Below are 14,229 nucleotides of genomic sequence, written 5' to 3' on the forward strand. Positions count from 1 at the left end.
AGGAGATCAGCCCTGGGATTTCTTTGGAAGGAACGATGCTAAAGCTGAAACTCCATTACTTTGGCCACCTCATGAGAAGAGTTGACTCATTGGAAAAGACTCTGATGCTGGGAGGGATTGGGGGCAGGAGGAGAAGGGGACGCCAGAGGATGAGATGGCTGGATGGCATCACTGACTCGATGGACACGAGTCTGAGTGAACTCCGGGAGTTGGTGATGGACAGGGAGGCCTGGTGTGCTGCGATTCATGGGGTCACAAAGAGTTGGACACGACTGAGCAACTGATCTGATTTGAAAATTCACCAGAGTGCACAATTCAGTGGTATTTAGTACAGTCGTAAAGTTGTACAGTCATCATGACTGCTTTCTAGTTCCAGAAAGTGCTCATTGATACAGAAGAGAGCCTGCGCCCATTACACAGTCACTCCCCATTTGCTGACACCCACCGTCCTTGGCAACAACTGACCTTATTTCTGACTATGGATTCACCTATCCTGGATACTTCATGTAAATGCAGTCATGAAGTATGTAGCCTTTTTTGTCTGGCTTCTTTTTCTTAGCATAATGTTTGCCAGGCTCAGTCACGTGATCCTTTGTCCCTCTGACGGCTGGCTGTCGTCAGTTGTATGAATGCAGTCTGTTTGTCCCTCAGCCATAGATGGCATTTGGATCGTTCCCACGTTTTGGCTGTTGTGACTAGTGTTGCTCTGAACATTTATTTACAAGTTTTTCTTGAACACTCGTTTTCCATTTCTTAAAGTGTTGTTATATACATAGGTGTAGAATCGCTGGGTTATCAGTAATTCTATGCTGAGCTTTATGAGGAACTGCCAGACTGTTTTCCACGGCAGCTGCACCATTTTACAGTTCCTCAGCAATGCTCAAGAGGTCCAGTTTCTCGACATCCTTGTCAGCTCTTAATATTTTCCATTATCGTTGTTTTCACGTTGCCATCCTAGCATGTGTGAAGTCGTATCTCACTGTGACCTTCCTTTGCATTTCCCTAGTGACTGATGACAGTGATCATCTTTTCATATATTTGTTGGCCATTTGTATATCCTATTTGGAGAAATGTCTATTCAAGTCCTTTTTAAAATTGGGTTGTTTTCTTTGCTGTTGAGTTTTAAGCATTATTTATATGTTCTGGATACTAGATCCTTTATCAGATATATGATTTGCAAATGCTTTTGCCCATTCTAGTGTTTGCCTTTTCACACTTTGATAGTCCTGCAATGCACGAAGTGTTAATTTTGATGGAGTCCAATACATCTATTTTCCTTTTGTGGTTCATGCTTTTGGTGTCATGTCTAAGAAATCTTTGCCAAATCACAGGTCATGTTTTCTTCTAAGGACTGTATAGTTTTTGGTCTTTTTTTTGACTTGAGGTACAGTTGACTTACCATGTTCTGTTAGTTTCAGGTGTACAACGTGATGACTCAGCGTTTGTACACATTGCAAAACGGTCACCACAGCACTGGTTTCCGCTTTCATATATAGGTTTTTTGGTGTATTTTAAGTTAATGTTTATATATGGCGTGAGGTAAGGATCCAATTATACTCTGTATACAGGTATCCCAGCACTATTTGTTGAAGAGACCGTCTTTCTCCATTGAGCAGTCTTGGCATTCTTGTCAAAACTCAGCTGATGACACATGTGTGGGTTTGTTCTGGACTTGCAGTTCCGTCCCACTGATCCCGGCTGCCAGCACACTGTTGTGATCACTGTCACTTTGTAGCAAGTTTTGCAATTGGGAAGTGTGAGTTTTCCAACTTTGCCCTTCGTTATAAGATTATTCTGACTTTTGGAATCTCTGACAATCCCATCTGAATTTTAGGATCTGCTTGTTTATTTCTACTAAAGAGACAGTTAGGATTTTAATAGGAATTGTATGAAATCTGTAGATTGCTTTGGGGAGGATTGTCTTCTGAACAATATTAGGTCTATTAATCCATGAAGATACGATGTCTTTCCATTAATTTAGGGTATCTTAATTTTTTTCAGCAATTTTTGTAGTTTTCAGTGACAAATCTTGTGCCTCCTTGGTTAAATTTATTCCTAAGCATTGTATTCTTTTTTATGTTACTGTAAATCAAGTTCTCCTCTTAATTTCCTTTTCAGATTGTTTATTGTTAATGCATAGAAATATGACTGATTTTTTTTTTCCTTTGGCTTTTGGTTTTAAAATTTTTAATGCAAATTTCTAAGAATATGCTAATATTTGGGTTCATTTCAAAGATTTAGAATGTATTTTATTTTCACTCTTTTAGAATAATAGGTATGAATTATTGTTTTTAAATATACTATTAAAAAAATTTTTTTTAAATTAAATATACTATAAAATATACCTATGTCATATATATTAATGTATATAAACATACTTATTAGCATATATAAAGATACTTAAGTCAATATTTTGAATATGATTCAAAAATTTTATGGGTATTTTACATCAAATACACTTTTTCTTTTTGCTTTTGTCCTGCCTTCAGCCATTTCTCCTATGTCCCCACCGCAGCCTCTGCCAACTATCAATCTGTTCTTTGTATTATGATTTTTATTTTTGTTTGTTTTACTTTTTTTTTTAGATTCTACGTAGAAGAAAGATTATATGGTACTTAGTGATTATATATGGTACTTACTGAGATTATATGGTACTTACTCTCGCCTGGAAAATCCCATGGATGGAGGAGCCTGGTGGGCTGCAGTCCATGGGGTCGCTGAGGGTTGGACACGACTGAGCGACTTCACTTTGACTTTTCACTTTCACGCATTGGAGAAGGAAATGGCAACCCATTCCAGTGCTCTTGCCTGGAGAATCCCAGGGACGGGGAGCCTGGCGGCTGCCGTCTATGAGGTCACACAGAGTCGGACTCGACTGAGTGACTCAGCAGCAGCAGCAGCAGCGCTGATTGACTTGGCATAATGCCATCAAGCTTCAATCATGTTGCAGATGACAGGATTTCATTCTTTCTTATGGCTGAATAATACTTCATCACACATATATACCACACTCTCTTTATCCATTCATTCACCCATGGACGCTTGGGTTGTCCCCGTGTCTTGGCTCTTGTAAATAATGCTAATGCAGCATGGAGGTACTTGTATCTTTTCAAGTTTGTGTTTTCATTTTCTTCAGATAAATACCCAAAATGGAATTGCTGGATCATAGAATATTTTTTTAATTTTTGGGAACCTCCGTAATGTTTTCTATGAAGCCACAGGAGTAGCACTAGTTCACTTTCCCACCAGGAGTGCTTAGGGTTCCCTTTCCTCCACATTTCTCCAATTATGACTGATTTTTGTTTGTTGATCTTGTATCCTACAACTTAGCTGAATTTAACACAGCAGGTTTTTATTTGTGTATATTCAAGCATATCCATCTTGACTTATGAGAATCATTTCTTTTATAGAAAATCATCTATCTTATTTGGCCATATGTATACTACTAAATTTTCACTTTTTTTTTTTTTTTAACCACTAGTGGATTATTTGATCTCTTTGGAATATGCTGTGCTGTGGTAAGTCGCTTCGGTGTCTTGACTGTTTGTGACCCCCCCAGGCTCTTCTGTCCAGGCAAGAACACTGGAGTGGGTTGCCGTGCCCTCCTCCAGGGGATCTGCCCCGCCCAGAGATCACACCCGCGTCTCTAATGTCTCCCGCTTTGGCAGGGAGCAGCTTTACCACTGGCGCCACCTGGGAAGCCTGAGCTTGTGTCTAGCATTCGGAAACAGATGGTCTGAGAAGATGCAGGCACTGACAAGCAAAAGACTTTATTGGAAAGAGGAGCTCAAGCAGAGAGCAGCAGGGTAAGGGAGCCCAGGAGAAGTGCTCTGCCACGTGGTTCTTAGTCTCAGGTTTTAGGTGGTACTGTTAGCTTTCTAGTTATTTCTGGCTGATGATCTTGCCCATGCCCATATTTGGTCTGATCCAGGGCCTTTCCTGATGGCGCGTGCATCTTTCAGTCAAGCTGGTTTCTAGCAGGAGGGTTTCTGGAAGGTTGGCAGGACATATTATAAACTGGTTGTCACCTCCCTTCTCTTGGCCGCTCCCCAAATCTTCCGGTTAGTCTTCGGTTATTGGACCTTCTGGTGGTGAGACTGCTCGTGCCAGCTGTTATCACCATGCCTGGCCACGGTGGGTGGTTTTGGTGAACGGTTTCCTAACAGACCATTCAGTTCAGTTCAGTGGCTCAGTCGTGTCTGATTCTTTGCGACCCCATGAATCGAAGCACGCCAGGCCTCCCTGTCCATCACCAACTCCCAGAGTTCACTCAGACTCATGTCCATCAAGTCAGTGATGCCATTCAACCATCTCATCCTCTGTCGTCCCCTTCTCCTCCTGCCCTCAATCTTTCCCAGCATCAGGGTCTTTTCAGATGAGTCAGCTCTTCACATCAGGTGGCCAAAGTATTAAGGAAATTCAGCATGTATTTGTTAAAAACAGCAAGCTCTAAGCAAACTAGGATTAGAAGGTAATTTCCTTAATCTGATAGAGTATCTGCCAAGATCCTGTCACAAACATCATACTTCAGGGTGAATTGTCAGAAACTTTCCTCTGAAATCCAGAAGACTAGGATAACCACTGTCGTCACTTCTGTCCAGCTTTTCACAGTAGGTCCTGCTCAACAAAACAAAGTACAAGAAAGGAAAATAAACAGTACAGAGATGAGAAAGGAAGAAATAAAACTGATAAGCCAATATTAAGATTATTTTATATGTAGAAAATTCAAAAACAGTATGTAAACTATTAAATATATTTAGCAAAGTTATTAGATAGGGGATTAAAAGTTAATTGCATTTTTATATGTCAGCAGTAAACATATAAAATGAAAATTTTAAAAAGAAACTTTTTAAGATTTTTGTAAGTTATTTTTTAAAAAAATTTCCACCTAACAAAAACAAACGTTCACCATAAATCACTTTGTCGGGATGAATTTGTCCAATCACACTGGAATAGCATGGCTCGAGGGCTCAGAAGGGATCTCCCAGAGTCAAGGCGAGAACCAGTGCTGAAGACAGGACTTTCTCTGGAATGTACCATGAGATAGGTATAGGAAGCCCCTTAAAATCTCTGACTTCACAGGTCTTCCATAATTATTCCCAATTTGCTTACCCAAACTTCCTCTACTTTCTAATTTAAATCCAGTCAAATTAGTCTCTTTACTGTCTCTTGAATACTCTGTCTTCATTCTTCCTTATTTGAATGCTCCTTTCTTTCTTTCTGTCACAGTATAATATATTTGCCTCTTTCGAGGTGAACATGATAACCATTACACTACAGAAACCTGATTGCCTCTTTTTTTGAAACCTTCCTTTCTAGCTCTTAACTCACATTGATTTCTTCTTGTATAACTTTTTGTAAGTATATTGCCCGATAACTATATAATTTATACATTTATACAAATTAATACATTTATATGGAGAAGGCAGTGGCATCCCACTCCAGTATTCTTGCCTGGAGAATCCCACGGACAGAGGAGCCTGGTAGGCTATAGTCCATGGGGCGGCTAAAAGTCGGACACGACTGAGCGACTTCACTTTCACTTGACTGGCAAGTAGCGAGTTTATGCCCTTAACTCTGTTTTTTTTCCCTCTCTTGTTGTTTATCATACTGTATATATGATAACATGAATTACTATTGTGGTCATACATTCTTGTTATTAATTTTCTTATTATCTCTTGAGTGTTACTGTAGTTGTATGAAAATTTTATGAGTGAATTCAAGCTAGTCAGAACATCAAACACCTTTAAAATAAAAAGAGAGAAGAGACTTTGTGAATTGTCCTGTTGGAATATTATAATAGGAGCAGGTTGACCAATTCTTTGATTAATATGCCATGTTTGATAATATTAGTTAAATTAATCTTATTTTGCAATAACCTTTTAGACTAATTTTTGGTCTCTATTTCATAATTCTGATTAAAAAATGAAAATATTTTCTTGGAGGAAACCTTGAGAAACTCACTTGGTAACTACCAGGTTAAAATGTTTATGTATTTAAAACAGCAATTTCACATTACATAAAGATGATTTAAGTGCTCCAGGCATTTTGTCCATAATATTACATATTAAGAAAAACAAAATAAAGTTTTCTGTAAATCTCTCTTTTTTCCTTCTTAGGTTGGCATCTTTTATTTTATCATTAGAGAAAGAGATAATAATAGATACCAGATTTTTCTTTTTTGCATCACTTCCATTAGAAGACAGGTTGTCTTTCTCACAAAGAGCGTCGTTTCTCACGGTACTCTTTTTTCCTTCTTAACTCTTGTATATCCATCTATTTTCTCTCCCTCTCTTTTGATCAGTGTACGTGTTTTTTGTATATGCCCAGCTCTATTCTGGAATAGATTTAAGATGATCGTCTGTGCCCTCCTGGTAGCCCCCTTTACTTCAGTTTCCTGCTGTAAACTGCTCCCCTCAAAAACCTATGAGTATGATTTGTTCTTTAACTGTGTTTAGTTAAAAGAAAAATTGACTCTTTTTATTTGCTGTATAGCTGTTACAGTACTATATTATTTTCACATGTACAACATGCTAATCCAAAGTTTTTATAGATTACACTCCATCTGAAATTCTCGTAAACGTTGGCTGCATCCCCTGTGGCGGGCAGCACGCCCTCGTGGCGCATTCACCGCACTCGTGACAGTGCGCACTTCTTAGTCCCCGTCTCGTACTCCCCTCCGCGCTGCCCCCTGGCGGGCACTCATTTGCTCTCTGTGTCTGTGCGTCTGTTTCTGTTCTCTCGTATTCTTTAGTTTGTTCTGATTCCTAGATTCCACATATAAGTGATAACACAGAGTATGTATCTTTCTCTGACTTATTTCACGAAGCACAATGTCCTCCAGGGCCATCCATGTTGTCGCAAATGGCAAAAATCCCTTCCTTTTTATAGTTAAGTATATATCTTATATATACACCACATCTGCTTTATCCATTTATCCTTTGACGGACACTTAGGTTGCTTCCATATCATGACTACTGTAAATAATACTGCTATGAACATTAGGCTCCATATATCTTTTTGACTCAGTGTTTGCGTTTTCCTCAGATACACACCCAAGAGTGAAACTGCTGGATCATGTGGCCATTCTGTTTGTAGTTGCTTATGGAACTTCCATGGTGGCTGCACCAATCTACAGTCCCATCAGCAGTGTGCAAGGATCCCTTTTTCTCCACACCCTTTCCAGCCTTTATTATTTATAGGCTTCTTATGATAGCCATTCTGATCAGTGTGAGATGACACCTCATTGTGGTTTTGATTTGCATTTCCCTAATTAGCATTGTTGAGCATCTCTTCATGTGCCTGTTGGCCATCTGTATGTGTTCGGAAAAATGTTTATTCAGTTCATTTTTTAATCAGGTTGTTTGTGGTTTTGATATTGAGTTATAGAAGCTGTTTACGTATTTTGGATATTTTCTGATTGACTCTCTATTCAGCAGTTAGAAATATATTGGCCTGATGACATGGTGAGCCATCTGTGGAATTGACCAATACCTCCATAATTCTTTCTGTTTGAACTTAACCTTACTTTCCAAGCAGAGGAAGTTTGTCTCATTGCAATGTGAATTTTAAAAATATAATTCCCCCAATTTTAAACCTATCACAGAGTTTTTATAATTTCTAAAAATCTTAAATCATCAGTAAGTTAATGATATCCATATTTTGGGGATTGGAATAAAATTTACTTTTATGCTACTTAAATTTAATGTCAGAGTTTAACTTGTGTTTGGGAGTCAGATCTTAGTTTGCATAACATTTTTATTTTTGATGTCCATTTATTGAATAGCTTTTTACAGTACATGTTATATCTATTGCTCTTCTTGATTCTAGTTACTATGAATGTGTGCAATATAATAGCCTTGTGTAGGTCAACTTTTCTAAGTTTCCTCTGTCATTGACTTTTAGAAGTCTGGTTTGGGAGATGAGAAAGAATAAATCAGAATTACTTGGGATGTTTTTCAAAACACACACTACTAGGGATTCTGATAATTTACTCTTTGCCGTACCTCCTTGGAAACCCATGGCTATGGTGAATCACGGTCACTGAAGAAACTTAAGATAGCCCACCAGTATGTTAGTTTGTCTTATTTTCCAAAAAGAAACTGCATGGTTTCTACAAGCCTACATGGTACTCATTTATTCTGATAAGAAAAGTTATCAAAATTATTCCTGGAAAGTAATATTTTATAAAACAATAAATGACTACAGGTTTCATATATGTATATCTACTCATAAAATTTTTGATTCTCCTCCTAAAGTGTTAAGTTAGACAAATACTTCTATCAGAAAAGTTGTTGGTTATTAGGAAAATAGTTTTGAAAATTGTGCCCTTTTCTTTAAGAAAACATTCAAACCTTAAGTAGCAAGTACTGAAATTAATACACAGGAGAAATTCTCAAAATTATTTTCGGTCTTCATTCTTATTTCCTTTTATCTTAAATAACCTTCAGAAAATGTATCTTTTTTTTATAACCAGTATCCTGAAAGTTGCCAGGTTTCACTTGTCTGCTTTCTGATCTACCTCCAATATAGGTCCCTTCTTTTCTTCTCTCTTCACTCTTGATTTAATCCTCTGCCTACTTCACAGGCCGATTCTTTGATGAGAATGAATCCCCTGTTGATCCGCAGCATGGCTCTAAACTGGCGGATTATAATGGGGATGATGGTAACGTAGGTGAGTATGAGGCAGACAAGCAGGCCGAGCTGGCTTACAATGAGGAAGAAGATGGTGATGGCGGAGAGGAAGACGTGCAAGGTGAGCGTGGGCCTGGCCTCCGTGCCGTGACCGTGACACCCACCTCCTCAAGTTTTTGGTTGAATTTGTGTAGAATTTTCCCCACTTATTAGCAGTACGATCTTCATACAGAGAGGTATTCTGTGCAGTTTTTCAATTCTGTTTTGAAAACCATTTTGTGATAGTTGTATTTACAGATCTTTAAACAGATCATTTTAATTGTTTTCATTTTTAGTTATTATGTTACATGTTTTAGTGACTACAGTTAATTTGAAACTCAAACACTTCAGAAATTTTAGCACTAAATTAATTGTTTAAACTGTCTCTAGACTTTACCTAAGGCAAATACTCCCAGAAGATAATTCTATTCCCATTTCTCATCTGAAAACATTTCATCATTCTAGGTACAGATTTTGACCAGACAGCCACAAAGGGAATGGTCTCTTCCACACTGAAGATAAGATTATTTCACTAATGATTCAGCAGAGGAAGTCTGTTTTTAAAATTTTTCTGAGAGGTTTAAGGTTTATCCTTAACAGTTTTGTGAAGATTTGTCTGTTTTATGTTTAATACACAGATTCAACATATTTTCCCTGTTAACTGTGTTCCTTCTGAGTTTTTAACTTAGTGAAAGTTCAGAACCCACGTGTGTGCATGCACCCTACCCGTGCATGCGTATCAGAGTATGTTGCTTTATTGCAAGTTCTTAGGCCTGCTTTCTGCCTGCTTATCATTTAGTAGTATTTCTGGAGCTTTTTCTCTTTATAAAAATTATGAACTTAATGTGTGATGTATTCAATTTTATAATACATTGCATGAAGTATTTTTCAATGTAACCTGTCTTGATTTCTTTCATAACTCTTTTTAAAGTAATTAAATTTTATTTCGGTTCCTGACAAGAATTATCTCTGTAAAACTCAAGAAAATATAGTTGTCCTAGAATGTTACATTTTTGATAGAAAAAGGGGAACTAGTGACTCTGACTTCCACCTAGGCATTATTTTGATAGTACATTCTAGTGTTAGAAGAATGGTTATTGGGAATAGAAAGAGATTTATAGTTGTATAAGGATATATTAATGAGAACTTCTCAAACACTTTTTGGTATCATTGAGAAAATTGTACTCATCCATTTTTCTAGTCTCATCCATTTTTCATGAATCTTACCATTTCTTTCTCATTGCTTTTGTAATTTGTTTGGATTATATTTATTTGCAATTATTATAATGTTGTTTTACGGCTTTCTCATGCATGTATATTGTAATCACCAATTAGACTGTAAGCTCTTGGAGGGCAGGAATTTTGATTTATTTTTCCTTCTATTTTGTTTGCATCATTTTCTACCTTCATTTTCACACCACCCCTGCCCCCCCCCCAATAGCCCTTAGCATCCATAGGACCCTTGGTAAATATTGTTAACTGATCATTTTGTGCCTGTCCCGTTGAGCTTTTATTCTTACAACTGTGACTAGGTTAATAACCCATTAACTTCTGGTCTTATAATCTTGCTTGGTTTAAGCTTTAAACATTCTCTATTTTTCTTTCATAGAAGCTTCTGTCATCTCATTGGGTAATTCTGACGTTTTTATTAGTGCAATTTATTTCAATGATAATTGGAAATCATCTCTTACATTTTGGCTGCCTAAGGTTGAGGGCTTTTTGCTGCTGACGGCCGCAGGACTCTCGTTTGCCGCTTTCCTGCCTTCTGTGCGCGCTGCGCTTGTCCCCAGTGCCTCCCTGCTCTCCTGCCTCCCACCGCTGCTCCTCACGGCCGCTTCCACGTTAGGTGCCGGGCCTCGTGCCACGCCTGCCTTTCCCTTCACCACAAAACCAGTCCACTGATTCTAGTGCACACGAGGAGACGACCTGAGGTGATACCGCAGTTACGTAGGGAGGGGATGGTGGTTTCAGGGGCTTGCTCGTCTGCACGTGAATGTTACTTGAGCAGGGGGTTGCCATTTGGCTTTTTTTACCCCGTTTTGAGGTTCACTAGATGAGAGCTGCAGCAGCATAGGGCAGCTTCCCAGGGACCCTTTACCACAGGGACAGAGATTTGCAGGACATCTGCTCCAGCAAACAGAGGGAGAAGTTTGTGTGAACTGACTAAAAAGGAATATACTGGAAACCCAGATAATTTAAAATGTTTCAGAGATTCTTGAGATACAGTATTAACTGTCTAAAACGTGGGGAGGGAAAATTATGGTTCTTCTCTGGCTTATCAACAGTATGTACTTCAAATGATTATTATTACAGTAGTTAAAAGAATTATTCATAGATTCTATGTAGAAATAATAGTTGGGTTCCCAGGTCAGGCTGCACGTGAAGCCAAAGCAGGCAGTAGACGGAAAAAACGATTAGCCGCAGGGCCAGGAGCCAGGCCGCTGCTCCTTCCGGTATTTTGTACCCTCTCGGCCACCGTTTCTTCATCCGCAGTGTAAGGGTGTTGAACTAAAATAAACAGATGGTCCTTCTCAGTTCTAAAATGTTGTGGTCACATTCACGGTGGAATCACTATATACAAGTGTTAGGGACAAACGTGTTTCATATTTCAGCATACCTAAAACAACATCTTTCCCCAAACCCTGGAAAGAAAGTGGAAACTATGCCACCACCAAAACTCTGCAGGCAGAGATGTCACAAATTGAAGCTTGCACTTTATTTTTTTGACTTCATGGAAGTTTATTTCTAGAAGTAGGTGTTCCAGAGCAGATGTGGCGCTCCTCAGTGTTAAAGTTCCTGATTCCTTCCATCTGCCACTTCTTCTTTTTTTTTTTTTTTGATTAGCTTTATTTATTTATTTTTACTTTATAATATTGTATTGGTTTTGCCATACATCAACATGAATCCGCCATGGATGTACACATGTTCCCCATCCTGAACCCCCTCCCACCTCCCTCCCGGTACCATCCCTCTGGGTCATCCCAGTGCACCAGCCCGGAGCATCCTGTATCCTGCATCGAACCTGGACTGGCGATTCATTTCATATGTCATACACGTTTCAATGCCGTTCTCCCAAGTCATCCCACCCTCTCCCTCTCGCACAGAGTCCATAGGGTCTGCTCTACTCTCCATAGGGTTAGGAGCGGGGGTGCTTTGTTTTCTTTTTCCTCAAGCTGTTGTGGGGTCCCTTGTATTTGAGATTCTACCTGTGGGACTAAGGTTCTAGCTTCAGCTAAGGACACCGACTTTGGTCTCTGAAATTCTTAATTATGAAATGCAGGCTTTGACAGCATCTCTAGCTCAGCTGGTAAAGAATCATCCTGCAGTGCAGGAGACCTGGGTTTGATCCCTGGATTGGGAAGATTCCCTGGAGAAGGGTTAGGCTACCCACGCCAGTATTCTTGGGCTTCCCTTGTGGCTCAACTGGTAAAGAATCCGCCTGCAGTGCAGGAGACCTGGGTTCGATCCCTTGGTTGGGAAGACCCCTGGAGAAGGGAATGGCTACCCACTCCAGTATTCTGGCCTGGAGAATTCCATGGACTGTATAGTCCATGGGGGTCGCAAAGAGTCAGACACGACTGAGCGGCCTTCACTTTCAGTAAGTCCAGATTTCTCACTGATGCCTGTTTATGCACGTTGGTCATTTGGGTCAGTCCTGCCTGCAGTGTTTCCTGCAGAATTAAGTGCAGCCTGTTTTTCCTGTATTTACAGTCCTGGTTTGATTTTTAATTCCTGGTTTTCTGAAACATCCTGAGAGAAATATTTTTTAATTTACAGTGCTATAAACATTTTTTCCCAATGAAACAACAATGAAAAAGTTAACTACAAGATGAAATCTGGAAACACTACACATCTGATGGATGTATCTTTTTTTAAGTCATTTTTGATTATAATAAGGATATGGATGTTTACAAATTCCGTGTACTCTTATCTTTAACCCTATAGAAGCTCCATGTTTGCCAAATAGAAGATGGAGCGCATATCACTGAGTATAATCCATGGAGGGGAGTCTAGCATAGGGCCCAAATCCCTGGATTCTGGAGCCAGACTGCTTCTGAACCGCAGCTCCGCCACTTACTAGCTGTGTGACCTTGTGAATTACCTATACTTTCGTGCCTCAGAATCCTCAACTGTAAGACAGGGATAAATATAGTTACCTAACTCAACAATTGTTATGTGGATTATATGATTTAAATATTTATTCAGCACTTAGAATAGGATCTTTCATACTGTAAGTACTATATAAGTGTTTGTTGAACAAAATAATTTAAAAAAAAATAAAGCAATTACAGAATTTTTTCCCCTGGTTTGCATGCTTTACAGGATAATTGCACTTTGGCCTGTGCATTAACCTGTACATTTTAATGGAGACTCACTGCCTATTTCCCCAAGGCATTCTTGCTTGGTAGAGCTTGCTTTTTGGAGGTGGTCCTTTCTTGACTCAAGAGCGAGTTTAGAAATTATTTGATAAATTATAAATATCTTTATATTTAATAGTCATTTTATGTTGCTGAGTTATTTACAGATTTTGCTGCTTTATAAAATGAAATAAAATATTAGACCATATAATTATATATAGTGGCTGTTCTCCTATATCAGATTTGGCTAGGTAATTTCATTGCATGTATAGATAAATGCAAAGAAGTTGTTGGTAGAACTTGAATTCTGGTTAGAACAGCTACACTGGGAGTGGGCTCTAGCTCATGCAGATGATACACAGTGTAAGAAAAAGGCAAGCAGAAGTACTATGAAAAGCAGTGTGAAGACCCCGTATTAAAATTTGCTGTAAAGCATAAATTGGTAAAACCAACAGATTCCTCCTTGAGTTTACACAGGACTTGCAGAAGTAAAGGCTGCCTTCCTATCCATTAATATACTTTGAAGTAGGAAAAATAGTTGTTATCCCTGTTCTACCAAGAAGGTAATTAGAAGTCTAAAGAGGTTTAGGAACAAGATCAAGTTTGTTAAATGCCTCAGCCAGGACTAGAATTCAGTTTTTCTATTCCCATAACTTTGCTCTTGTTTTCTCTTTACAATTATTTATTTTAAAGTCTCAAAGGTAATCTCATTTTTCCTTTTCACAATTTTCCTGTTAATTTGCTAGAAATTCTCCTTTATATAGTAGCTTTTCCCACTGCTCTGTGGTGATTGTCTTCGTCTAGTTACTAAAGTCCTGAAAGATGTGTTTATAGCCACGTAGCGAGTTCCCATAACATGGGTCCTAAGGAGAGCTTTCCATAGAGGTGCCTGTGATTATTTCCCTTTCAAAACCAAGATAATTTCTTAAAGTACAAAGAGTTCTTTAATAAGAGAGTGATTAGTATATTTTTAAAATACAAATGTGATTATGGATATAATTGCAGCCTTTGCAAATAACAGATTTGGGGTTATCATTCCTATTGAATTACAGTATTAAAAATATGAGATCAATTTGCACTTCTAAAAGAGAATTTCTATAAATTTAACAGGAAAGTTATTGAAGGGTAAGAGAAAGCTGGTTTGTTTGGCATTGTTAATGACTAACTGTAAAGAAGAAATAAGAACATGTCATTATGG

General features: G+C 38.5%; 1 protein-coding gene across 2 annotated transcripts in view; it reads left to right on the forward strand.

The window, feature by feature from the left end:
- Positions 1-14,229, forward strand: part of GOLM2 (golgi membrane protein 2) — an 86,237-nt gene that overhangs the window by 68,484 nt on the left and 3,524 nt on the right. Inside the window, exon 9 of one of the 2 annotated variants that reach the window (XM_061429717.1) lies at positions 8,588-8,755. The exons of the other annotated variant lie outside the window; for it this stretch is intronic. Coding sequence (XP_061285701.1) covers positions 8,588-8,755 — 168 coding nt within the window. The remainder of the gene's footprint in view (positions 1-8,587; positions 8,756-14,229) is intronic. 2 annotated transcript variants of the gene reach the window in all.

Source organism: Bos javanicus, chromosome 10 (genome assembly GCF_032452875.1).
Source record: "Bos javanicus breed banteng chromosome 10, ARS-OSU_banteng_1.0, whole genome shotgun sequence".
Lineage (NCBI taxonomy): Eukaryota > Metazoa > Chordata > Mammalia > Artiodactyla > Bovidae > Bos > Bos javanicus.